Source organism: Bolinopsis microptera, chromosome 2, assembly GCF_026151205.1.
Source record: "Bolinopsis microptera isolate Bmic1 chromosome 2, MBARI_Bmic_1.0, whole genome shotgun sequence".
NCBI classification, from domain to species: Eukaryota; Metazoa; Ctenophora; class Tentaculata; order Lobata; family Bolinopsidae; genus Bolinopsis; species Bolinopsis microptera.
The window spans coordinates 9101711-9129545 of NC_087073.1; the positions used below are offsets into that span (position 1 = coordinate 9101711).

A 27835-nucleotide genomic window follows, 5' to 3' on the forward strand; every position below is an offset into this window, starting at 1 on the left:
TTAAATTAGAAACAGACAGTTGTATGAACAAAACATAATATACACTAATAATTATGAATCTACATATTTAAATCTGAATTCTATTGTAATCACATACAAATTATAATATAAATGTGGTATAAAACATCACGATTAGATATAAATATTAATTACACAGTATTGAATAAATTACAAGCTAATCCTGCAACATTTACCAAAGATTTTCAACCCTTGAGGCAATCTGGTACAGTCTGTAAGAAATAGAAACAATCTATGATGTATCCTTGGATTCCAGAAACTCCTCAACAACCTTCATGCTGACCTCCCATAACTTCAACTGTACATCTTCATCAATCTGCTTCTCATTAAAAGCTCGCAACTCCGAATTCACAAAATAACATCCATTCCCTTCGCCCAAATCAGCTGTAGCGCAGTAAATACTTGTCTGCGCACCTTGCTCAGGAGTTTTCCAGTATTTTCTCATACAGGAAGCAATACAGAGGTAAAGTTTACCAGATGAGCGATAGACCTCGGTATCTATAGTGCCAGGGTGTAAAGAAGCACAGGTGAGCTCAGGGTAGCGCTTAACAAGCTCACGCGCAAAAAGCACACGTGCAATATTGCTTTTGCAATACTGCTCAATCTCAGAATTTTCTACTGGTTTGAAAAGTTCTGGGTTTTCTCCTTCCAACATCTGCAGGGTAATTCCGTAGTACTCATATGCTTTAGAAGCCACCATCACTACTCTACCTTTCACAGGAATCAGAAGATCTTTTAGCAGATGAGTGAGGAAGAAATGTCCGAGATAGTTGATACCAGTAGTGGCTTCAATTCCTTGTTCTGTTTTATTGATGGGAGGTCTAACAACTCCAGCATTGTTTACAAGCATGTCTAATTTTGTATGAGCTGCTTTGTACTCATTGGAAAACTGCTGTATAGCAGAAAACGAAGCCAGATCAACTATCTTGAACTCGACCTGAAAATGAAAGCCAAGTTGAACACATTTTGGAAGGGAACAGGGTTAGCAAGTGTACAAAGGTCAAAGTATCTTAATATGTAACGAATTATCATCATAGCAGTGAGTATAAACTTTTGAGTAAAATTGTGAGATTCCTAAATCATAACAAAGTAATTTAATAAGTGACTGATCCACAAAGAAAGATAGCCAAAAAATGTTATAAAATGAACCCACTTTTTGATTACCAGTAGTTTCAGTAATCTCATCAACAGCTGCACTGCAGGTGGCCTCATTTCTCCCAATTATAGTAACATTAGCTCCCAACCTGGCAAGTTCCAGAGCTGTAGGTCTTCCTATCCCAACATTACCTCCGGTAACTATAATATTCTTCCCAGATAAATCCATAATCTAAAACCTGTTGTTATCTTTTCAAAGCTCAAATTATGATTCAGGGTTAAAAAGTTAGGGGTAGCAGGGAGTAAGCTTGTACTCAATCCAACATTAACATATCTCAGCCACATAAAACTTAATCCTTGACAATATTATAACATAAAATGAAAAATGTAATCTTGCGAAATATCAATTTAATCGTTGCACTTTAAGGCAGAAATGAATCCTTGACATTATTAGCATCATTATCAGTCGGCCTTTACAATTAAATAACTGTAATTGTAAAATTGTTACATTCTTCCGAAATCTGAATACCAGTCTGCAGAAGCACTCAGTTTGTATTAGACAATATATTTAATTATTGGCAATTGAGCACAATCATTTTGTTCATGTTTCAAGTGTTCGTTTGCGCAAATAAAGGGGTTTGCAATAAAATCATGTAAACGTTATTTTATCATAAATAAATGTACAACTCAATACAGTGAACTTGTCGAGTTATCAATAAAATAGTTAATTTAAGGCTTTCAAGATATTGTAGGTTTATAACCTACCAGGACGCGCGCCGAGTTGGACTCGTCGACGGTTTATTAGCAGGATCCCGTATAACCCTAAAATGATGTCAAGACTCAAAAGACTAAAATAATTATTACCTATTTAATTCGCGTTTTTGACACCACTTGGGAGTCCAAATTTTGGGCTCTAAAATTCCTATTCATTGGCCAATTTTTCATTTTTTCATGCTGATTTGGAGGCCATTAAAGCATTTGACCCAGTCAAAAAAGTTTCAGTTGTGTATCTTTTACGGTTTTTGCGGAAAGTTGCGTTAAAGTTGATGCCGTGGTGTCAGTAAAATGGTACGAATAAACATATATATATCGTCTCGCTTTATATATACATATAAGATCCTTATCATGTCTGCCTTCTCATCTTCATTCTCGAAAAAGTGAGATCCGAAGACACCACGGTTACCGAGACCTATCCAAACAGTCACCTTCACCTTGGTCTTTGGACCTTCCACACTCCACAGTTTCAAATTTCTTCACCTGTCGTTGAATAGTCTTGGGTTGATTCACGATGTCAATCCTTCGCAGCTCGGTGAGGCACAGTGGTGCATCTCGCCGATCTACCGAAGTGGTATTATTTGATGCGCGCGCGACCCAGTAGTGCATCGCGCTACAAAGTCTTGGGATGAATTGTCCTGCCTGATTTTTCGTATTTATTCGAAAATGCACTCCTAGCAGCCGTCCAACTGCTTCCGTTGACACAAAGAAGCTTAACAATATCAACTCTCTTCTCGTTAGGGCTAAAGAAGAAAATTTCGAAAGAATGCAAAATTGTGAAAAAATGGTTTTTTGCAAAAAATGATTTTTCAAGAAATAACTAAAATGTAGAACCTAACAAGCATTTCTAAACCGATTTTATTTAATTTCATGCTCCTTTAAAAAATAGAAAAATTATAATTTCAAATTTGGACACGAGTCTCGAAACACCCTGTAGTTAGATATATATAGTATATTCCTTGGTAATAGAATAACTTTAAAGTTTTTCAAATTGTTCATGTTGCTACAATTGATTTAAATAAAAATTTGTTGTTTTCTTGTTTGAAACAAATATTTTACGAGTATCACCAGTTAATCAAGAGATGGAGAAATTGCGATAAATAGTAATTATAAATTGGTTAATGATTAATGCAATGTGTTTTAATTGCATGGATAATAATTTGAGTTTGATCATGGATTAAAAATATAATAAGTAACTCGTGCTTCAGTAATTTTACGATTTTTACATAATCATGATAATCACTTTTAATTTTTGAATACAAACTGCAAAACAGGTGATAAATATTCAACTTTTTAGCAAAATAAGTGGCGAACCAAATCTTTGAATACAGTATCATTTCCTTTCACATAGCCATGTGTATACTGTATACGCGTACTGCGTGACGCGCGCTACTGCAAGCAAGAGGGCTCTGGTTAGAACAATCATCCCCTAAAAAGATTTACAACCTACATACCAAAATGCGCGCCGGGTTGGACTCGTCGACGGTCTTGGAACAAATATTTTACAATTATCGTTTTTAATATTTCCCTGATGCAGAGGCCGGGGACGATCCAGCCATCTTTTAAAAATGACGATTAAGTCATTTTCAAGTCATAACGTCATAAAATTTAAAATAAATATCACTAAACTACATTACTGGGCCGCGCTCAGCCTGTCATTCCGCCAAATCTTTATTCCGCCAAATCTTTATTCATCTTTAATGAACATAATAGCCTGGGGTCCTCAGGTAATAAACTACAGCATTGATTCACGATGTCAATCGTTCGCAGCTCGGCAAGGCCCAGTGGTGCATTAAATTAACTTAATTGACGATGTCAATTCATCGCAGCTCGGCAAGGCACAGTAGCGCATTTCGCCGATCGTTGCGAGAATCATAATTGAGTGCGCGGCGCGGGACAGTTACGCATTGCGCTTCAATGAATGAACAATGTGGTTGCGAAAAGAATTATTTGAGGCGCAGCATAATCCAGTAATGCATCGAGCTACAAACTACAGCACCGAATGATAATTATTTGTAGCGCGATGCACTACTGGGTCGCGCGCGCATCAAATAATGCTTCTCGCAACCACATTAAGCAGATCGGCGAAATGCGAAGGATTGACATCGTCAATCAAGATAATTATAAAATATTTTAACAATTTCACTGTACAATTTTACTTAAAATTGTGTGCACGCCGCGCATATTATATGTTCAATTAAATGGCGCGCCTCGCTTATTTTGTATTTTAACCGATGATCTATATTGTATATTGTATTGTGAAAATTGAGCGCTACGCGGACAACCGGTCACGTTAACACTTATTGTAAATTTCTTGTCAATGTACTGCTCGTCACATCAAAATCGTTGACTGAGGGAAATGTGATCCAAGGCTATTGTGAACTATTGCTTTCTGGACTCACTTGATGTTTCTCAAAAGAATTGTATTTTAATGGCACATTCGTTTATAATGTATCATAACATCTGAGCATTTTTGTCTTTCTCGATCATCCTGTATGTGCCTTTTCAAGTTTGGTGACATTAGTCTGCCATTACATCTTCCTTAATTATTGGGTTTGAATTGGAAGCAGCTTGATTTTATTATGTTCTGGGTTTTCTCTTATGCAAAAGGGGCATTGATGTGTAATATACTTGGGATGGAAACTCTTTTCGTGGGACCTTTTGCCAAACACAGTGGCAGAATTTGGCATTGAGCTGACTGCTGTGCCTCTTCTGGATAAATCATTAAGTAAAACAAAATTTAAAGTAAAACAAAATTTAAATTTGATTGCCATTACAATGAATAATGTTATCATAATAAATATAAGTAGACATCCGATAATAAACTTGTTAGGTCCAGTACAACCCAAGATGTCGGCCGACTAACAAAATAAAGAAAGCTAGCATGTTCATAGTTTTTCAAACGAGCATACTTAGGCTGTATGTCAATGATCATTGATAGATCATTTACTCTGACTATTTTTGTTAAAATTGAACCTCTATATGCTGGGCCTCTCTGGGAAAACAAAGTGTGCACGGTGTAGAGAAGTTCACATGATCCCACTTCCAAGTACCATTTATTCCATTAGTGGTCTTACATGCACATAATGTGTCGTATTGCGATGGGATACAGCTAAATATGTAGTCATAGTGCAGCTCTACCAAATGCAATGTCAAATGCATCTGTCGGCTTAGTAGTTCACCTAACCATGTGCTTTCGCGCCGCTGCGGGCGCGCTTGTTTCACAAGTCAAGAAAAGCACCTATCCACGAACCCCGATGGGAAGGTTCGTGCGCGCGTGCGCAGTGCTGACAACATCGTCTATGTAGCGCAGGTAGTCTTGGCACTTCTCCCTCCAGTATGCAGTAACCACTTTTCAGGTTTCTATAATGCATAGTGACAGTGTATAGGGGTTAATTAGGTATAAACTACAATACAGCTGTACTTACACTTACATTCACAAGCATGCAAGCTCATCTGGTCCAATGAGCGGGAAACGGAGGACAAGGTCTGGTGACGTCATAGTCACGTGACCTCATAGGCTCATAATCACGTGACCTCAGACCCAATCAATGATCAATTAGGTTTGGGCATGGTCAGCCCCCTGTCACCCGATCTTGAGGTGACGTACGACACCTCGTTTACGCAATCAATGTCTGAAAGGCTACACACGTCGCATATGAGGACAAAAGCGCGGGAAATTTTGGCACCACTGTAGAGTGGTGCCAAAATCGTTGGGTGGGTTCATGGCTAGAGCCCTTTTTACCGCCGTGAGGCGGGCGCGCGCTACTGCAAGCGCAAGGGCTCTGGATAGAGCAAGCTTAGTAGCGTAGTTGGCTAAAATAAAATTCAGTTCTCAAAAACCTTACCTTTGAGCCTCAAATCATGTCCCAAAAATACATTGTTTTAGAAAGAAGAAAGTATCTTTTTAGTAACGCTCAGCTTAACTAACATAAATGTGGGTTGCTTTTTCAGGTTTTATTGTATCCTGAACTGTTTTCGTGGCACACCTGTGCATTTTAAGTTGTTGTGCCACTATAATATAAAAGTTTAAATTATTATTATTATTATTAACTAAATAGGAACGACCATGACAAATCACCAAACCATGGTGTTGCCTAGCAAAAAAAGAGACAGGTAATATTGCATCATGCATGTAGGAAACCAGTAACACGGGGTCCATGCCCTCATAGGTATGAGCTGAAAAAGTTTACCCAAGTTGCATTGCATAGAGGAGTAAATTCCTCTTGCACATGTATATGTGGGATATGACCAGCAGACGCATAATTGACCAATGGGAATGTTGTTATAATTATTAAAATGGCAAATGAATATGGTTAACAACTCAGTGTTTGTTAACGAAATGGTATCCTTACAAGAGTAGAAATCTTAATTCATAAAAAAATGTTTATAATACAATTGCTTAAATATATCATGTATGCTACCAAGCTCTTACCAAATAACTGATTTCCTGGAATTTTAAAATCTGCAAGCTCAACAGTTTTATTGGAAAAAATGTGGCCTCATTTCACATCTACAAAGCTCAGTTCAGCACATAAAATCAGGATAGGATACAAGGATACAAAGGATACAAGGATAGGATACAAAAGTGATAGTTATTTTATTGAATTCACAATAGTTATAATTCTGAAATAATTTAAGGTTACACAATTCTAGTTATTAACAAATGTGTAGGGATAAAATAGAAATGTTTTATAATACTATTTTTCTATTAATAGATCGGATTTGTAGATTTCGATCTTATTTTGAGGTCCTATAGCATTATGCATTGGCCAGTATTTGAGTGGAAATCTGGGCTCTTATAGTAGGCTGTAAATTGTTCGTTCACAAAGAGAATTGAATGGATTGCTCTTGCTGTGGCAGTAAATTTTGTAGGGTCTAGTGTTTTATCGGATAGCAAACCGGCTAAGTCAGTAATATTTTTGGGATTGAAGTTAAAGGTGATTGTATTACTTGATCAAGTGCCACTCTTGTTCAGAATATAACATGGATTGATTATCAATTTTCAAAGATAGATTTTTGTTTAACCATTTCATTTTACTTCATCAGAGTTATGATCTGCTAAATTTCTAACTTCTAATTATACCATTAGGATGAACCGGTTACTACTCCTTTTGATCTTTGACTTGGTATCCGGTCAGCAGTACAGCAAGCACATTACCCCAATCGACTATGAGGTGCCACATGAACGTAAGTTGTTTATTTGTTATTTTTAGATCAAGGTGCAGGAGGAGTTTTTGATATATTTTATAAGGTTAAATTGTATGCATTATGGCGGATTATGGTTGGGACTAGATAAAGTTCGATTAGTTTTGAATTAGTTTTAGGTATGCTTATGAATTCATAGTTGTCTATGATACTTACAACTCAGGTCTGGTGTGTCATAATTTGTTTTACTGACACATTGAGCTGCTAGACTATTGGAAGCATCTCGTGGTTTCTAAATCTTGACCCTTCTCCGATTGAAAATGATATCCCGGAAAGTCTAAATTGAAATCATTTCCGCCAATTGAAAATGACATTCAAGAAAATTGTCACCGATTAAAAATTATTAAGCTGGCAATAAGTTGCTCGTAATGTTTTGCTTTTCAGGAGAGCAATTTCAATAGGATAAGTAGCGACATATTTTCACCGAAATTTTGACTATTGTAAGAAGTCATGATAATTGCCATCCGTCTAAGAATTCAAACATTTATTGTTATGAGCCTTTCATAAATATACAAATTCATGATCATTAATGCTCTTGATTCAATGCCAATAAGTTTTCATATTCCAAAGTGTTGCCATGGCATCTTGAATAAATTCTTCATTCGTGAATTCCAAACCTTTGCCAGCAGACATCTGCAATATGACCTAAATTCCTGAGGTACTGTGCCAAATTGTCCCAATTAATTAAGCTGTGCAATGTAAAAACCCGGTAAGAACGAGCAACATCACAGTGGCTTCATTTACTATAAATATTCGCCCTATCCTGTTTCTTGCCATATTTACCATTTACCCGGCCCTGGTTTCTACAAATATAGTGCAGGTAGCTCTCGTCCAATTGCAGAAATTACATCATCTTGAGTGTACCATAAACTAGTGGTAGGAGTGTAACAATTGTGGTATGGGAGTGATTTGTGTGTGTTTTCCTCGAATACTGAGCAATGAGGGGTAGAGGAGCACCTAACGAGCCCTATTACTCGACTTTTCTCCGATGTTATTTCCTGGTTTTACTAAGTTACATGTCGGGCCAGGTTTGAAGATAAATAATTGCTTCAACCATGGCGTGGTTAGTTAGTAACCGGGTCGTGAAGAGTTAATCTCATATTACAAGTTGATCAAATAATCATGACATAATGAAAATAATTTGATTTCTTAATCAATTATTGACGTAGCATAATATTATGCTGTAGTAGAATATTTGATTTATTTTATCTTCTGAAGTATTTGTCAGCATCATAAAGCCATATAAAATTACCTAATTACTATTCTACACCATATGAACTATGAAGCACGAGATCATTACTTTCCCAAAATTACAACCTTTTAAACTTCCTATAAATCAGAGCTATGATGACGTCTAGAAGTTGGCTGCTATGCCGATAAGCTTCAATTGAGTCTTGAATGCCTTCATTGTGGTTCAATTATCAAATATTCATTGTCTATTGTGGTAAAACAATAAGGCACGAATATCAAGTTATTTGTCAGATAACTAAGCAATTCTCATGCTTGATATATTTAAACCACGGAGTTAAATGTAATTAGACAAATAGCTTGGGATTCGTAGTCTACTAGTCTCAGTGACAGCTTCAGACCCTTACAGATCGGTTAAAAGCTAAACCGTATAATTTAAATATTAACAATGTACATCTTGTCGGCAGATCATAGCTTGATTGATATATATCCCGATTGCTCTGAAGGTAGATCGAGGTGGAGCCGTGATTCAAGTCACACCTAGAATAGATCATTTTAAACAGTTTGCATGTATGCCTAATTTGCAGAAAATGTTTTATTGATTATATACTCCAGACTTCGATATGTAATTACTACTATCGAGAACTGGATATATTTCAAGGAACGATAATGAATAGAATTATGGGATGTAAATTTAGGGAGTTAGCTGGTCTGATTATATACTGACAAAAGATGAATTATTAATTAGAACATTAATTTATCATAAACGTTTTCTGTTCTAACTTTTCAAATGGAAGGAAATTGTTAATTTCTGGTGTAATGCTATTAAATTTTTAAATTTGTCTGTCCGCTTTAACAATTAATCCTGGCCGCCGTCATCAACTCTCATGACAAATACAATTAATGTGACTATGAGAAAGTTTAGGACAGAAGAGTTTTGCTCGAATGTTTAGTCGTAATTATGAATGATTATTATCCGTACTCCACGAAGCGGCAAGTTCTTATAATATGTTACATATGTAAATATATTATCTTTATAGGTTTATACACCCAATCGATAATGAAATATAATATACAGGAAGTTTTAGGGCACACCGTATAACTGCGTAATTTATGATAGCAATGATCTAGAATTTCAGGGATAACGATTAATGCGAAATGATGTCATAAATCGGAAAAAATGAATAGATATCTGGATTCTGGCATGCTTGGACAAATTCAATGGCTTTTTGTGACGTCCCAAAGTCGGGATATGATTGATTAGCTAATCGCCAAATCGTTGTATCAATGATGATGAGCAATTCAGAATTAGACAACGTTTTAAAAATTCCCGGAGTCTGGAAAATAATTTTTGTTCAATGTATCAAGTTCCCCAAATCAATATAAGGGCGGGTAGCTACATACATTTAATTTCATTGCCATATAATGGTGTACGTGTGTAATCTGTAGTGAAGCCCCCCATACGTCCTACTCGTACATTAAAAGAGAGGAAAACCAAACTGACACACGTGCTCCCTAAATTATCAATTTCCTGTAATCCAATATAACCGATTATCTACTGAATCACACTGATAATGTACCAATACCGCAAATCTGGTGAATATCTTGACCACCCGGCTATCTTTCCCGGCCAGTACTCAGTTCAAGATAAAAAGTGTCACTCCCTGTTACAACACATGGTCCGTGCCCGTGGTAAGTCTTAGTTTCTCACGAACTTTCTCCCAAGCTACAGGATGTGAAATCTTGAATCTTCTCCGGGGATCTGTCAAAGGAGTGCCGTATCTGCTTTTCGTATCTTGGTTCTTTTGAACTGAAGATTGCCACGACAAACTTCCAGGAACTGCATGTCCATATTTGGATATCAAAGATGTATGGACAACTTTATCTTGAGTTCTGAAGTTAAAACTGAAAGTCTAGTAGATTCCAGATCTGTGTGGTTCGGTACATGGACTCAGGACTGGTACTTGATAAATCACGTGACATGATGATGTCTGACAGTGTTGTATTGCTCTTTTTGTAAGGACGTGACGTTTACATTGTACAACTACAAGGTACGACGGATTCTACCGAAAGGAGTGCATCTCTTATCATTCGTTTCCTCAGAGAAACGTTTCTTCTGGAATCATCCTAATGAAGTCATAAGTGTACTCACAAGAGCTAGGTAAAGTGTTGGCGATTCGGCGCCAAATATCTTAGGACTTAGTCTACTGGTTTTAATCAGCCCATTCAATTATATTCATATGGGAATGTAAAAATCGATAATTTTTTTATGAAGGAGCAAATTTTGAAAGGTGAATTGCTATCAGTTCATAAACGTTACAAATTTCATTCTTGCCTCTCATTTGATTCTAACTCATAATTTGGTTGATTTTTGGCAGTTTTCCAAAAATTCGTAAATTCGTCCTAATGGGGTTCTCAAATCGCGTGCCCTGAAAATCGAGTCTAAAAATCTATCTTCTTCTACATTTTTTGAGCAATCACCCTGAAACTTTCATGTCAGGATATGTTTTAGGGATCATTTAGAAGATATGAGCCGGACAGAATTTTGAGAGAGGCCTTTAAAAAAATTTTATTCGATTTTGAAAATCGTGGACCTCGAAAAACCATCAAAAAACGAGGTCCAAGATTTTAAAAATCGAATAAAAAATGTTTAAAGGCCTATCTCAAAATGTTGTCGGGCTCATCTCTTCTAAATGATCCCTAGAACATATCCTGAAAGTTTCAGGGTGATTTCTCAAAAAATGTATGAGAAGATAGATTTTTAGACTCGATTTTCAGGGCACGCGATCAAAAATCGCTCGCGCAATACAATTACCACACACGCGCTGACCTTTGACCGGCATTAATTTCGGCTAGGAACGATATTTTTCCACGGGATCAAAAGCATCTGATAGATATTGCTCCCCTCTATCAGAAACAACTAAAAAGTCGATTTTGAGAACATTTCCACGAAGACCCCCCCGCCCCCTTAATACAGTCAAGTCGGCTATAGACAATTGTCTTACACGTTATCAACATGTCCTATCAACAATAAAGGACAATGGGTTGAGCAAATTAATACTTATTAAGTATTTTTATTGCATTATTATAATATTTAAATATTTTCATTACCTAAATATGCAAAAATTAAGTGGAAATTTCATTTGTCAAAAAAATTAGAGCCATTTACTTTCTACACACTATTTTCAACTCACCCTGTAATTGGGAAGCCTGGGTTATTAGGGTCGTTTATAAAAACCTAGTAGAGACGAGAGATCAAAACCACAGTTCTTCTCGTGTAGATTCTGTAGAAATTTGTATGTTGGTAACCTCGGCAATCGGCATTTCTAACCGAATCATACCTCCTTATTCAGGAGCTGAAATTAATTTAAACCAGGACTCAAGGTTGCATGTCGAGGTTGACCGAGCCCGGGATTAATGGGATTATATCGGGCAATAAGGCGGGGAGGGAGCATTGAGACAAACCTTACTTTGACAATACTCTATTATCACTACACCGCCTACTAGCTGCTTCAATCTTGTAGTTACTGATCAGATCAGACTGATGTCATGATACATAATACTCTCAGTACAAGAAGGTTTATTACATCACTTTGTACTAGTTCTATAGAATGTGAACAAAGTAGCTGAGGATCTGTTCAGGAGCACTGAGCAGGTGCTCAAAGACAATATTGTAGGGGGCTGCCTTCTTCACTCCTTCTTGTGGAGTGTCTGTGTGTGTGTGTGTGTGTGTATGTGTGTGTTTGTGTCTGTGTGTGTGCTAAAAGTGCGCATGATGTTAACATATCTGGCTGATTTTCAGAAGTCAGCATGCTATTATAAACATGTATGCAATCTGTGTTTTAAATCATCCGGTAATCCAACCCCGTAGTTCTTTAATCTTCATGAAATACGCTTCCACATGCTTTGCATAATGTTTTAGTATGCATGAATATTGAAATATATAAAACAAGTTTCCCAATATCCACCGCTTTAAGTTTTAACCGCAGATAGGTAACGATTCCTTTGTGATGTGGTAAAACTGATAAAAACACATGGAGATCTAGAAGATTCTCTCCAGACGTGTAGGAAGCCTGATGAGGCTCACTAATTTTTAAACTTATTATCAAGTAATAATTAATAAGTTGAGTTTTAACGCATGGTTTTATATAGTTATTACATTCAGATGACATTATTGGGGTGACCTAATCCAATCACACCTGGTGGCGAGCCCCATCTTCTTCCTCATTGGTTGATTCAAATCTCCTTGTTCCCTGATTGGTTAGCCCCCTGTCAAGCTCCACACCACGTGTAATGATGTATTAGATTGTGTACTATATCAGGATCACTGAAAGATGTGCTGTAAACTACCCGCCACCTTGCCCTCTTTCACCGTAACAACTGCCCCAGCCTTATACACAACCTGAACAACGTGCACACTTTAACAACAGGAGTAGCAGACGGAAAATCTGCTGCTTGGGGAATAATATTCCACTCCAGATTACATTGCTTGTCTTGAAAATGCTAACAATCCACGGATTCTGTACTTCGATAATGCATGCCAGATGCACGAGATAAAATGTAACATAATTAATAAATTTGCTGGAAAATTTTCTCACTGTTCGACAAGTTTCTCAGATCGCTCAAGGTCTAATAAGCGCGAACTTTGGAGACAAGCTAATCTGTTACATCCTCTACATAATGGCTGGCTTATTTTGATTTAAACTAAGCTGCACGACATGTCTGAGTATCTAATGTTTATTATCCTGGTTTTGTTTCATCACGAGAACTGTAATCATTACGTCATAAGTGATGACGTCATGATCTCACTCTGTGTTGTGTATCATGTTATAGATCAGCAACTAACAACAACACATCATACGTAACTATCTCTAAACAATAGGTAAGTCATGATAAATGTAATTCGATCTGTGACAATGGGGCTATTGGACCTTGGTGATTTGTAATTATGTTCCGTCCACAAGACGGGTGGTTATGAACGAAGGATGAATGGCAAAATTAGAAACTTAGGTAACTTAGGTTCCTGTTTGAGTTTGATTGACATGGGACGGTTACATCATACATAATATGTGGTGATTTCATTGTCACCTGAAGTAGCAAGTTTTTAGTTTGCCAAGTCAGGCTTCAAGCTGTGTGTAGGATCTATGTTCTATAATTAGAATATAAAACGGTTTAAAACTTGAAGCTCGGCCAAATTTGAAGATAAACTAATTCACAGCTTGAACGATTAGGGGCAATAGGCATACATATTATATCGGTAAGAAGTTAATCTAATCATGGCCTCGAATTTTCTGAGAGCTTAAGACATTTGGAATATGTGCTTCCTCTCTTCTTCCGGTATCATTTTTCAATGAAACCCCCGTTTTATAAATGTAAAATGAGCAGTGAGCATGCGTGAGAGTAATGTGATAACGTTTGTTTACACTTATAATTTACATAAGTTCACAATTATCCTGGTGCCCGGTCACATGATGCAAGTGGTGTTGGTGTTCAGATGGGTTTGGTCCGGGGCACCGTGTTACTATGATGTCAGTAACCTGACAGATACTTGCCACTATTCGGCACGAGGCGATGCACTGAGACAGTCAGGCTCGGGCAGGCTAGGCATTCGCTCATGAGGGGTAAAAAGTCGATCATAGCAGCTATTATACCCTTCTTAGCAGCTATTTCCTCATAGTTAATTCGCTATTTAAATAAGCAGGGCTAGGGTTACATATCCACTAAATGGCGTGCATCTCACATGACTATGACGCAGGAAAGGAACGAATTGCAATCAGGAACTGGCCGTCGGCTACTTCAACTCTGAGAAGCGTCTTGTTTAAGAGCCTTCTTGTATCCTTTGTCCTGTCTCCCTGCCGACTAATGTGCGTATCATCTACTTGAATCCCAGATAGATCTTACCTACTTTCTCATTCACATACCCCAAGATCTCCTCTACCTGTCATCAACCACTGCGGAAAAACCGCGGCTCACCACTCAGCACCGCGGTTTCTGCAGTCTGTAGACTCAAATAATCCGATATATAACTTGAGGACAGCTCTCACTCTCGGCTAAGTCACAACACATCACAGTAGCGAAACCAACCGAACCTCCCTCTCTCAATTTAAAAATTTGTCCTGTCCAGATCACAGTCTCCCTCAAAACTGACAGTTTTGTTGAGCTTAAATGTATAATTAGCTGCTGAAAGGGCGGATATTTCTGAAAATACATCCTCGCATAATATAATAATAATAGACTTAACGAATACAGCCGGGCAGTAGAATAGTTCCTATAACTCACGTACTCTGTGTGTTAATTCTCCCTTATAATGTACTACACAGCTCAATACTATCACATGAGATGAAACTCATAAATATATATGCAGAGAAAGAGCATTGTGCGTTATATTATACTGCGCAGTAGTCAACAATACTGTACTTGAAAATATCCACCAATTACTGACTGACTTTCAGTCAGCAATACTCTACTTTAAGGCAGCTGCACTTTAGTGAACCCTAATTATGACTTATGAGTTTACTTTCTGGACGGAATCCAGCCTAAAACCTAGTCTGGTTAATAGTTAATAGTACCATGTTTACAGTATACACTGAAGGGGTATCCTAGGAAGTTTCTTGAACTTTTAACAGGTACCCCTCATCATTTAACCCTCAATTAAGTTTCCTAACATTCGGCTGAGTCGACCGAGGAGATCGCATAGATCCAATGGATCCTTAGCTACTCCCTAGACTGGCCATAAGAGGTAGTACTATATTAATATTATACAAAAAAAGGCTTCATTTGTATTGTTAATCAAAGGTGGACCCCGAGGCAGTATAATAAGACTTGGGTGGCCATTCCCATGCACTTCTTTTAGTATAATTAGGTCTAATTAGAGGTAGTACGTTACATTCAAGCAGAGAGTTACACTCACCACCACAGCGCGAGCCTCCTTATTTGCTGAAATCACGACCCACTAGCAAGTATTGCACGAATTGTCGAGATATCAGGTTACTGTTAATGTCATCTCTCCTCCTCTACTGTGGTTAGTGGTTACCGGTTGTATGTATAAGCGGGGTTATTCATTCCAAGACATGTACCGGCAGCGGGCGGTTATCAGTACAATATTATACCCGCCAAGCATTATCACAATTCTGTTTCCCGGACTAGTAGGTCTTTACAACTAATAATAGTCTGCCACAATACTGATCTGGCAAGGAGGGGAGTTGTGGGGGTAAAGACCGACCACTTTCAGGCCATTAGTCCTCGTTATTGCGGATAACGTGTTGCCTAGATACAAGATGTGTTGATGTTAATGTTTGACACGTGCAGTGAGCCCTGTGTGGTTAGTGGTTATTATTGTGTGGTGTAGTGAGTGGTATCTTTAGCAGGATACATGTTGCGTCATCCTCCCACCACCACTGACCACTATGAGAACAAACCTTATCCAAAGTTTATGTAAACTAAAAATGTTGTGCCACGCACTGTTACTTGTCGGTAATACTACTGAATCTGAGGAACTTGGGCATTTACTGCCTCTACGTCCAGGGAAATAGATATCAAGTTTGTGATCTACGAAATAGTTTACATTTCCACAGAAACGTGACTTTAGTAAAGAGTACAGTTCTGCTTCAATTAGCAGACTGTCTTGCAGGGTTATCTGAGCTTGTACTGCTAGTATTATTAGCCTGCTACGAGCAATATAAAATATAATATACAATACAACACTATCACCGTCAATTGTATTTTAGCACTCATCGCCTAAACTCTGAACTCCAATTAGGGTGGTAGGTCAGGAGACAAGTCACTCCACTGCCAACTTCCTGTTTTACCAGATCCGTATCTTGCCACTTCCTCCAACACCGCCTCCCTGCAGTTAGCTTTATAAAGTGCTAATAACAAAATAGCGCCCTGTAACTGGCGTGTCGAGTTGTCCAGACTCACAGGAAAGATCTGAAGAATGTCACTAATTGTTGTTTATCCCCCTGAGACTGCTAAAGTTGTCATCTGTTTGACCTGATTTAACTATAACATGTTTGTGCCAACTCTCCGCATGCTTTGCATTCTTCTGAACAGCATATTATTCAGTTTAACGGAGTACTAGCCCGATAATATGAGCTGTTTTAACTAAGGGTTGGCAAGCCAGTTACTATAGAGCGTGCTAGTTCCCTTGACACTTTGGCAAGGTAGGAGAAGGAAGACACTAAAACACGTACTTACCATGTGATTATCTCTAGAGAACGTATCTCAATACTGCGGAAAAGACAGCACGTAGAAAACTTATTGAGGACCACGTATTTGGCATAGGACAATGAGATCAATACCATACAATCAGTGTACATTCTTGACAGCGGCCTCGTGGTTATTGCACCAAACCAAGTCATTGAGAGTTGTGCAGTACCTGCTATTAGGGGCTTTTAAAAGGTCTTTGGTCGTGATCTTTAGATCTACGTGACGGACGGGTCTCGAAACTCGATCGACAGGTATCAAGTTTCCCAGTAAACATTATTCGTTAATATACCTACATCTTTTTAAGTGCACCAGCTGCATCTTAGCTGAACTCTCTCGAATATTATACACGGTGTAATTATGGATAAGATATACTCGAAATTTGAATTAGAGAGTCTGACTTATTATATTCACTAGCACGTTATAGTATTAGTATCCGGCCTTGTACGTGACTCAAAAATGATGTATACCAGAAATGAGTGGAGGTATTATGACAGTTTTAATTTAGTAAGACAGTATGTCTCGCAGCATGCAAGACGATTAGGGGCCCCCTAATTGGTAATCCATTAAATAGATGGGATCCACTCTTTCCACTACGTTTTGCTATTGTGGTCCTTTGCAAGCAATCAGTCACCTGTACACATGTGTTATTGTGTATGTTGATCAAGCTGTGTGTTTATGTGATTTACCAGAATACATTATACATGTTACTGAGTGCATGCTGGTGAGAGTATGTTGGTATGTTTACCCCTAGGGTTAAATATCTAAATATCTTTAAAATGTTTTGCTTCAATGACAGCCACAGCTGTAGACTTTGACTCAAACTTGGGAGGTAAGGTCGCAATATTGTTGAGTAAAATGTGGAGATCTTGGTTATTCACGTTTTATTGAACACCTTGAGCTCATCAACCATCTAATTTAGCTGTAGTGGGTTTAGAAACGCAGACATTTATAATCAAGATTTTGCTCTGAAAGATAATGCATGTATTGCTGATATTAGCTTTGCTATTGCAGTGTGAAAGTTGCAGGCTAGGTCACAGGACTGAGATGATCGATGTTATCTATAGATTGCAAGGAAATTTAGATCACACTATTTAAAAATAAATCGAAACCTCAAACCTGAAGTTGAGCATTTACGTCAGATATCAGAGGTCATAGGTCACAGGTCATGTGATTTGGCCTTTGAAATTAACCTGAACATAATGCGTGACCTGGCATGATGGAAATTCTAGATCTCTCCGTATATTTAACTATCGCTTCCCAAGAGTCAACCTTGTCCGTATCTTATTTCCCAGGAATCGAGACGGTCACAGAATTGCACAGTGAATAGATCGATAGAATTTGGAATATGATTTATTAGCTTCTGACGCAAGCAATGAGAAATTCGTTTTAAATTCCACTGAGAACACAGAACAATCTCCGGCATCCCAGCCTAGCCCGATATATTGTGATACAAGGTGCCACTTTCTCACGGGGAGTTTAGTTCGCTACTTATCGGTTAGCATTAAAGTGCATGATCTGTAACAATCAAGTTCACTCAAGTAAAACTTAGTTTCAACATGTATCCACTTCTGAAGCTGGATCAATGGTAATAGAATCTCCTTTGTAGCGCCCAATCCAGTGTCAGAGTTGTTCTTGCTGAAGTTTAAACATGAGGTATTGAAGACACGGCCTGGAGAAAATACGGTTAAACTTTAGCCATCCAGTACTTGATTTGAGATTTTCTCACAGATTGTGAACGTAAAGACGGCTGTCTGGAATAACACCATCAAGTATACTGTTGACATATTATGTAGTCTGAATATTGTTCAGCGTTACTCTTATTCTACCGGAACCAAACTGTACATATAAACACACAAGCATAATAATATATGTATGCATTATACCGACTACACGAAGTTGTACTTGTAAAAAGTAATGTAAACACATAATGATATTATGTACTTCAGTCTACAGTTTGCATGGTACTCAATTGAGGGTATAGTACAGTAAGCGTCAGATTAGTTGACCCGCGCGGTCCACACTTTACAGGACGTGTAATGTGATATCGGGTAATGTGATAGCTGACTATTATTAGCTCCCACGGGTTAGGCTATTGTTTCATGTACTGTAATAATTATCCTTTAAATAGTCTTTTCAGACTAAGTTAGGTTGATAGCTAACGTTAGTTTTAGCCTATTACTCAATAGTAAACATGTCGGGTGATATTGGCGTCCGGTGGATGACTTTCCGTAGCCCATCGACGTTTTAATAAAAAATTATGGTCTTAAATTTGCCTCGATAAGTCCATCCAATCAGCTGTGACAAATAAATGTCCCTAACATTCAAAAATGATGACAAATATCGACTCATCACTAATTTAGGAAAATGATAACGCTAGCGATGATGGATTAGCTTTGCCATGTGCAACTTTGCTCAATACCGATATTAGCAGTCGAATTAACACATTGACATTTCCCAACTTTTCTAATACCTGAACTGTTCAAACCCTGATATATGGAACAGCGGACTTGCCTTTTTTAGGTAGGTTCAAAGATCTGTTGCAGTGCAGTTTAAAGCTGTTCACCACTTTAAAAACAAATGTTATTGTGTTACACCATTAAACAATACCATAAAGCTTTGTATCGCTACAAGCATGCAACTCAATGTGTTACCAGCACAACAGTGTGTAGTGTGTGTTCTACACTATTGTTTCACTGCCGCAAGTCAAACACAAACAAAACACCCCAATACACCTAACAAAGCGCCACAATACAAGGCACTTCCCCCGACGCAGCACACGTGCACTTCTCCTCTACTTCCCACACTTCTGCCACCTCTCTGGTCCCCATTGGGGGTCTGTCCGTGTGTGTACAGCACAGACAAGTAGGAAATACCTCTCCTATTCAAACAGCACGTGGGCATGTGAGATAAAGTGTGTAGTAGGGTGAGTAAGTCTCAGGGTGAGTGGTTCTGTCTGGTAAAACAAGGATTTAGACAAGACTCCATGTCCCTAACCGTCAAACATGTCTAGAGAGAGAGAAGGAGGGAGGGAAAGAAGGAGGGAGAGAGGAGGTTTACATTTTGAAGTGGTTCCTTGTACTGTGTAAATATTATGTTATGCTTTACTAAGAAAGCCTGAGTTATAGTATAATTACTGAATATATCAATGCTTGCTTTGTCTGAGAAAGTTTATATCCAGTTACAATATGAGTCTTGAAGTTACGTAAATGATTGAAACTTTCTGGCTGAATCAGAGACTGCAAGGTTGGTTGCCAGCTTACAGCTCTTCAATCGTCACTAAACCTAAACTGAGAGGGTGTGTGTGGTGAGAGCATGAGCTCATCTCCTCCCTAAATAATAACCTGGTACATTATATATTATATAAATTATTAATATTACATTATACTAAGAGTAAATTGTAAACAGCAGGGAATGTTCCAGTAACACAGTCTGAGACTAACAGTCACTAACAAGGCTCTAGTTGAGAGTTCTATAAACTGTACCTCTCTCTATAAGCTGTAACCTCTCCACACCAATTAGATAAGCTTGTGTCTCCGGGTTACACCCATTTTAGCGGTCACCCCGGCCTTACATTCGCACTGTTTTAGCAGTGTGTTTGTAGCGAACTGTTTTGTAACTTCACGTTTAGTTTATTAAGGGACTGTCATGATGTGTTAATGAGAGCTCGGTTTTAAAAATTGAACTCCTGCGGTGGTGAGGGACAGTCTAGATGGATTTTAAACTTGTCGAGAGTTCAGATACCTGAACTGTCGGTGATATAGAAAATTTACGATAAGTTGTTACTCAGTAATACTGGACATCATTACGTGATGCCATAACAAAAACCAAAACCGAATTTGTTTGGTTTTGTATCATATCAGAGACTGTAAAATCCGTATTGGAATATTATTTATGAGTCGCATAGTTGAAATGTTTTCTTGGGTAAATTTCTATTAATCCCGTTTGATAGTTTGATGCGATAAGGGAAAGGCTCTTATCAGGAGAGGAATTATCATAGACTCAAAGAGCTGTTATAAATGGCCTGGTGTACGGAGTAGCCAGGCCCTGAATTTCATATGGATGGCCGTAAATATCATGAGTACTAAAGTAAAGCATAGAATTACACACATAGTTATTTTAATTAACTATTAAACCCTTTCATCTCAACCCAGCAGCGGTTAACAGTGCGGTGTATCTCCAACACCGCACTATATTATAATATGTACATGAAGTTCAGTAGCTTGTGGTTTGTGATACTAAAGGATTAATGGTATAAATGACGAATGTAACTTCTCAGGAAACTAGTGTAACCGCTGCTTTAAATGGAATGTAGCGATTGTTATTGGCCATCCTCTGAGGATCAACTATTTCAGCGCTCTTCATAACAGAGAGAGAGAGACTAATTTAGCTCATGTCTCCAAAGAGAGACTTGTTTAGCATATGTCTAGCTCAAGTCTACACTGTACGGCTTCAGACAGAAGAAGCACGGTTAGTTTGTGGTATTTTCAACTGACAGCTCCCAGCACAATGCACAGTTTGGGAATATTGGGGGATACCAGGTTTAGTGTACCGCGCAAGTTTAGTGTAGGGAGTATACCACATGTAGTATATCTACCCCGTGTCATTTACCCAGTTACTGAGACTGACATTTGATTTTACTGTTATCTGGGACTGGGTGGTTTGGGAGTACCCTGCAGCTGGAGGCGGGTAATTATCTTTTCATCAGCTCTCTCTCTCTCTCTCTTCTTTGTCTGATGAGAGGTCCAATCTATCGTAGATATTCATTATGAGTAGTGAGTACTAATGAAGGCAGTCCAGAGTTCGACTTTCTGATTATTATTCATTACTTCCTTTGTCTCGCAAATTGGGCCTAACCGATATCAAAATTAGGGTTGCTTTGTCTGGATGCAAATACGCAGGCTAATATGGGCAATAGAACGAGAAAGTTCGGTCCTTACTCCCCATGCATACCTTGAATACTTCCAAGTTATCTTGTCCAGGTATCGGACGTCAATACAGCCTGGGAAACTGGAGGGAACTTCGGTCAGGGACCCGATTAGATTTAGTGGAATTTTGAGACTTGTATTTTATTGTAAGTTATTTTACCCGGAAGAAAGTGTAGCGGTGAGCTCTGAAGAGACATAACACGGCTGTGGTATCCACTGGTGCAACATGGTGCAACATGGTGCAACATGGTGCAATATGGCACAACATGGTGCATTAAATACGGGGGTATTTGAGAAACCCTAGACTGTATTTACAAAAGGATCCGTTCCGCTTATTTTAGGAAGGCGGTAAATACTAAAAGGTGTTTACGGCTGAATAAACATTCATCTAACTTTCATCTGGGGTGTCAATAAAGCTTTTTAAAGGACATTGTTGATATCTTTATCGTATTAGGATTGAGGACAACGTTCTTAAAGTTTAAGGGAACAAATTTTCTAGTATAATTATCTACAAAAACCGTGTTGAGTGGTTTTTATTTCAGTCTTGGGTTGAAAGAAACCAGTGGAAAGTTTGAACAGAACTTGAGTGAAGGGCTAGGGTGTTGACGTCGCTAAACAGCAGAAATTAGCGGGAAACTGGATATCTGGCTTCCCGAAGTCGCAGCAACCCATGTTTAACAGTTTGTTAAGATATTTGTTGGGCAGGTCAGCCGGTCGTAACAGTCAGTAAATCTCTGGTGGGTATGAAGCCCTGACTGCACACCCCTCTCTAAATCTTATAGTTTCGAGGATTCTACTGCAAGCTCAAATTAACCACGAGAAAAGAAAATTCTCGAGCGGATTTATAGAATTTCTATAATTAATTTAAAATCAGGTTCAATTAGAAGTTCAGGAAGGCTCTTTTACTTCTGCTTTATTATTTCAGTGCGAGGGCTTGAGAAATGTCACTAGCTTGAGAAATGTCACTAGCTTTTAACACATTCGCCGAGAATGCGATTAAAGTGTGCTCACCGAGAGAGCAAGGTAGCGGAGGCAGCTCTCTTGCTTAGGAATGAAAACCAATCACTAATCAGTAATCATGCAGAGTAATTATCAGAAATGTAAAATATGCTATCGAATTTCAAATGCCGATTTAGATCGCATGATTGAATATTTATTTAATCGCTGGATCTGGTTAAAGTTGAAGCCGGCACACGCCGTGTAGATCATAGCTCCTTCCCGGGCCGGGTCTCTCCTACATTCTGCATGGACCAATCATTATAATTTCATGCTATCTGTGACTACTCAGCAGCTCCTGACCACAGCCTGTCACGTGACGTACCCCTTCCACCTGATTGGCCTGCTGACAGTCACGTGATTACTAAGGCCGTGTTTGATTGGTGGACGTGCGAGAGTCTAGCTAGCCTGTCTTGAGTTAGCCTTGTCAGTGGTGTATAATTAGGATCATTAAGCGTTTGCAGGGGAGATGCTGGCTGTATTTGTCATCTTACTCATTATGACAAGTCGGTCCGACCGTACGCTGACCACGTGTCCTTATCTCTGCCAATCAGACCCAGATAATGGGTCACGTGACCCGATAATGAGCCCCGACGAGGGATTGTAATTGAAGTGATTACAAGCAGGTTATTAATAATGGGAGGTAGTTATTCCTTGTTAACTGGTCTCACTAACACTGACAATATCGTCAGTTCAACTTACAGACCCTCGTCAGATACAAACTGATACAAACATGAGTTGAACCAAGGTAGTAGGACAGATATAGCAGAACATTGCTCGGTCTAATCTCATAATACAGTTACACTGAATGGTTCATAATTTACTAATAGTCATAGTCATTATAGGTTTATAGTCATTATACGAAGCTTTCTGTCTGATAGAAGATGATTGAATCTCAATTCTAACACGAGAATCTTTGTACTCACACTTTATTTCAATCTAGCAGTGGTCGCCATATAACTGGAGTTTGAGCATTAATAAACGCTCCGTTTGAAAAATAGCATCATGATTCATGTATTTATCACATCGTGTACAACAAGATTATTTCTAAAGAGGCAAGTTAGAGTTAGTGTTTCAAGTTTGATTGTCTCTCCGTACGTATCAAGTTTGACGCAGTATTAAGTTTCAAGGACTTGACATATCACATAGCACTATTGTTACCAGTAATGTTACCTTTTTACAACACCACATTGAATACAAAGTGTATGTCCTTAGTAATCGGACCACGCACGTGAATAATAATATATGACATACCATTATTACCATGCGCTGCAATAGGATGCATCAACTTTTATACATGAACTATGCTAAAGATATCCTGACATGATGTTGATCATGTATTGTATGTGACAAGTGTCAAGGGGGATATGTAGGTTCCGGTAATCTAATTACAATGTCTTGTTTATAGGAAATCTAATTAATGGACAGGAAGGCTTGTAGAATTTTGTCAAAAGTTATAACCCATCCTTAACACAAGTGATCGGAATTCAAACTAGGTCCCGCCTGTTTCAAATTATAAACAATCTTATTGAAACATAATTTAACATTCCATGGTGTACGGAATGTACAGAAGATGATATCGCGTTTAACTGCCACTCACTTGTCACAGTGACTTATCACATTTAGTTTTAATGTTCTACTCGACACACCTTGATACGATTCAATGTAGGTTAATTATACAAAAGTATTTGTAGTTTGTAGTAAAACTGCGCAGCTACATATCAATATCTACACACTGTTACATACTGTTCGACCCTGTAAATTAGTGTCCCTTGACAAACATTGAAATCTGCCCAGCGAATAATTAAGTTTGGTAAGCATTCATTTTCATTAAGTTTAGACCAACAGAAAAACTTGATGTTAAAAGAATGTCTTCGTCATGACTTTCTGTCGCAAGAGATTCCACAGTATTAATGTCAATAATACGCATGGAGCGTGACTAATCTTGACGGAGTGCAACTTGAACAATTTGTGTTTTTACACATGGCCACATCTGATATTTCACCAAGGAATGTGCTTGGCGCCTCGATACGATACACGTGAACATGAATGATTTGATCTGATAGAGCTATCAACGACACGTGTTTGCTTGCTAGATATCAGTGACAACTGACAGGATATGGATCAAGTTTGACTTCTGTGGTTACGGCTCACGTTCAATGATTCGATTGAACATAATGCCTTTAGAAGTTAGTTAGGTTGTACGTTGTAGGGCAAGGAATCGAAGATAAGGAAATATCCGTGCAGATACTCTTACAAATATAGTCCACATTGAACCCAATATTAGTGGTGAGTTAGTGTACCTTGTCTTTGTTACTGAGCAACCATCTGTCCCGCCGTGAACCGCTGAGAGTATATGTATAATATTCCTTGCCTTTGTGGTGGACTCTTGAGAGGCAACTTTCAAACGAATTGAAGTGCATGTTTGGCACGCGCGATGACATTTTTTAGAATTATTGGCGCGCGCGCCATATTTACGGCGCGTGCGCGTCAGCGATCGATATAATATATGTATCAACTTGATAACATGCACCAGAATGTGTGTGTGTGTGTCTGTCTGTGTGTAATTTCCGAACGGTTATACAAAAAAACGGTAAGAGTTACGGGACTGGTTTTTTCGGTATAGTGCGGACAAAACTCTGATGAAGCCCATAAGCAAATTTTTAAAAAATTGGCCGGTGGTAAGTGGTTTAATTGACGGTTTTGTACCACAAATGTTGCATAAAATGACTTGAGCAGAACGGCAAGAGTTACGGGGCTTGCTCTCTATATCTCATTACTGTATAATATGTAGCTGCATTTAAGTAGCGTCTTAATTGCGTTAGCCCGGGAAGATTCGCTGTAATGTAATACCATAAGCTTATTAGGGGAGGGGGACTGTTAGTGTTTGGGGTCTGTTTGGACTGCAGAGAGAGAGAGTTCATACGAAAATGTTATGCGTGTTTTCAAATATAATATGCGGGTGTGGTGCGGAGTTAACAAGGGTTAATTTCTATAACGATTTAAATAAAAATAGAAAGCGGTTCAAGACGGGAGTGATGAGGTGTAATACTCGGTGTTCAGACCTTATGATCATGGAATGTGGTGCCTCATGGCTAATAATGACTTAATTATCCACAAAAATTAACTGATTATGAGATTATTGTTTAAGAAACTATTGGGTCACCTAATGCGGGTTTTGACTCAGCGGGTAATTACTCCTACCCTTTTTAACTGCGGCAGTGAAATCCCGGCCGAAGGCCCGGTTACACTAGTATATAATATTCGCGTGCGTGATGATGTCGAGTGACAACATGGTCCGTCACAAGGCTGACATTTTCGTTATAAATTAGGGTTGGTCTCAATGAATTAAGGACTTATGGGTTGTTTTTCGTCTTATCGCTTTCAAGATTGCTCAGATTTTAGAGCCTCAATTGGGATTCGCCTATTTCACCGCGAGAGTCGCTAGGATGAAGGATCTGTGAATTCCAGAGCACAATTGGATATAATGCGCTTGGATCTGATAGATTTGTATAGCTATGGGTTCCAATTAAGAGCTTATCTTTGTGGCAACTGGACTTGACAATTCTGTGAATTGTTAGTATTAGCTTTGAGTTTTATAATTCCTGTCTGGAGGACTCCGGTTCTAGATATACCTCACCTGAGCGCAAATAGACAATAGGCCCATCTATTATATGTATTAGGGAGACGGTTACCACATGATACGTGAACCAATAAGACATGTCATTAATTTGCGTCAAATTTGATTCTTTAAGCTGTCTTTCTTTCTTAGTCCGATGGCCTCCCCACATAAGTAATCCAATCATTAGCATGCATCGTTGTAAGAAATGATTAGAAGTAGATTATTAGAAGTAGATTATTAGAAGTAGATTATTAGAAGTAGATTATTAGAAGTAGATTATTAGAAGTAGATTATTAGAAGTAATGACTGATACCCTGTACAGTGTACAGCGAATTCAGCCGTCCAAATAAAATAGTCCATAATTAACCCAACCTATTAATCTAAACAATTAATTTTTGCTAGCAATTAATCCTGTCTTTGGACCCAAAAATCCGCGAAAATTTGCGCAGCGAAATTGATTGCTGTTAACTCATTGAATCATTTGATTCCGAAAATAGGTGCCCTAAAAATATCTGGTTTTACAATTTACAGTCTCCTCTTTATATTGGATGTTTCCGAAACTGTGACAGTCATTTAAATCATGTCCTTTAAAAAAATCAGGTTTCCTTCTTTTGCCACCCACTGGGAGTATTTTGTACCCCAATGATTTTTTTTTGTCTTCCGAACGATCAATTCTCCGTAATCATTCAACATGATTTCGGCAGAATTAGGGAAGCCCAGCACAACTCTGGAGAATTTCACGGATAGATATTGGGTGAAGCTTCACCGTTATGTTATGTTCTGTGGAATTCTACAGCGGGTTCTAAAGAGATCTGTAGTGTGTCGGGAGCCACCCCGAATATTAAGAAAGATAAATACTGACGCACAAATGTAAGAGATTTTGTTAGTTCTGATGAAATTTACATTCTGTAGTAATCCTTCAACTTCCCTATGATTAAGATTTAATCAAATCCATTTAAAATGGTTATCAGAATTGAGTCTCTGTGCTTCACAATAATTGAAATGCAATGTCGTATGTAAAGAATTGTTCGAATTAAAAAAGGAGTTTAGATCGGAAATCTGGTGGATGCGATAAGTTCAAAATATGTCTCTACATTAAAAACGCCATAAAAAGTTATTTCAAAATGGCAAGGGTTTGTTCACGGTTCAACACCCCCTCGAAAGTTCGGTCACGAGTCTTAGTTTGTGTTCTTCTTCGTAGGGGGCTGTGGTCAAGATGACCACCAAAAGATAGAGCCATAGAGTAATAAGTGGAATATAAAAGTTCGACTTTTAATTTTTCAGTTTTCAGTTTAGCATTGGATGGTGTTGGTATCGTTCTCTATCTCCTTGTATTCTGAGACACGAGATATTTCTGTGGTAAAACCAACATTCTAAGATGTAGTCTGTTGGTCTTGTCATTCAGAGTTGAGGTCGATAGCGTTTAGTAACTTCTCGCTAAGTTTTGTGTGGCGTGTGCGTACTGCGTGGTGAGGTCACTATTTTGATTTACCATAGGCTCACCTACCTATGTCACCTATACTGTATAGCTCATATTATATGAACTGTTTGTTAGATTTGAGTCTAAGAGCTCCTTTTGCTGCTTCTTATTCTATCACTAGATCGATGGGAATGATTCCTGTGGCGATGTTTAGATCCGCACCAGGAGTGGAAGGTAACCCTCCCAAATGTTCCCTAGCCGTTCTGCGTTGCTTACTGAATCCCCCCGTTGGCTAGTTCCTGACTGTTTCTGTCTCTGTAGTGAACTCCTGAGGCAGCGTCTTTTAATGGAGACAGGACTGCTGACCTGAAAATAATTATA

The 27835-nt window shown here is 38.4% G+C and overlaps 2 protein-coding genes across 9 annotated transcripts in view; one reads left to right on the forward strand and one right to left on the reverse strand.

Moving 5' to 3' along the window:
• The window catches only part of LOC134811538 (semaphorin-5B-like), a 129145-nt gene that overhangs the window by 79082 nt on the left and 22228 nt on the right, over positions 1 to 27835 (forward strand). For all 7 annotated transcript variants that reach the window (XM_063818463.1, XM_063818464.1, XM_063818468.1 and 4 more), the window contains exon 2: positions 6978 to 7077. In XM_063818463.1, coding sequence (XP_063674533.1) covers positions 6981 to 7077 — 97 coding nt within the window. In that variant the 5' untranslated portion in view covers positions 6978 to 6980. The remainder of the gene's footprint in view (positions 1 to 6977; positions 7078 to 27835) is intronic.
• On the reverse strand, positions 73 to 1376 carry LOC134811539 (retinol dehydrogenase 11-like). Of its 2 annotated transcripts, none has more exons than XM_063818471.1 (2): positions 1172 to 1376; positions 73 to 955 (listed from the first exon to the last, which is right to left on the reverse strand). In XM_063818471.1, the coding sequence occupies exons 1-2, from the start codon at positions 1340 to 1342 to the stop codon at positions 251 to 253; spliced, it is 876 nt and encodes a 291-aa protein (XP_063674541.1). In that variant the 5' UTR covers positions 1343 to 1376; the 3' UTR covers positions 73 to 250. The 2 variants fall into 2 exon arrangements, with proteins under 2 accessions (XP_063674541.1, XP_063674543.1); XM_063818473.1 differs by having other exon boundaries at positions 1183 to 1317.

Bases quoted from the DNA above. Each gene is read 5' to 3' on its own strand.
- LOC134811539 (XM_063818471.1), bottom strand. From the start codon at position 1,342: ATGGATTTATCTGGGAAGAATATTATAGTTACCGGAGGTAATGTTGGG. The intron at 956-1,171 runs GTGGGTTCATTT...TTTCATTTTCAG, and splicing joins AAACTACTGGTAATCAAAAA to GTCGAGTTCAAGATAGTTGA.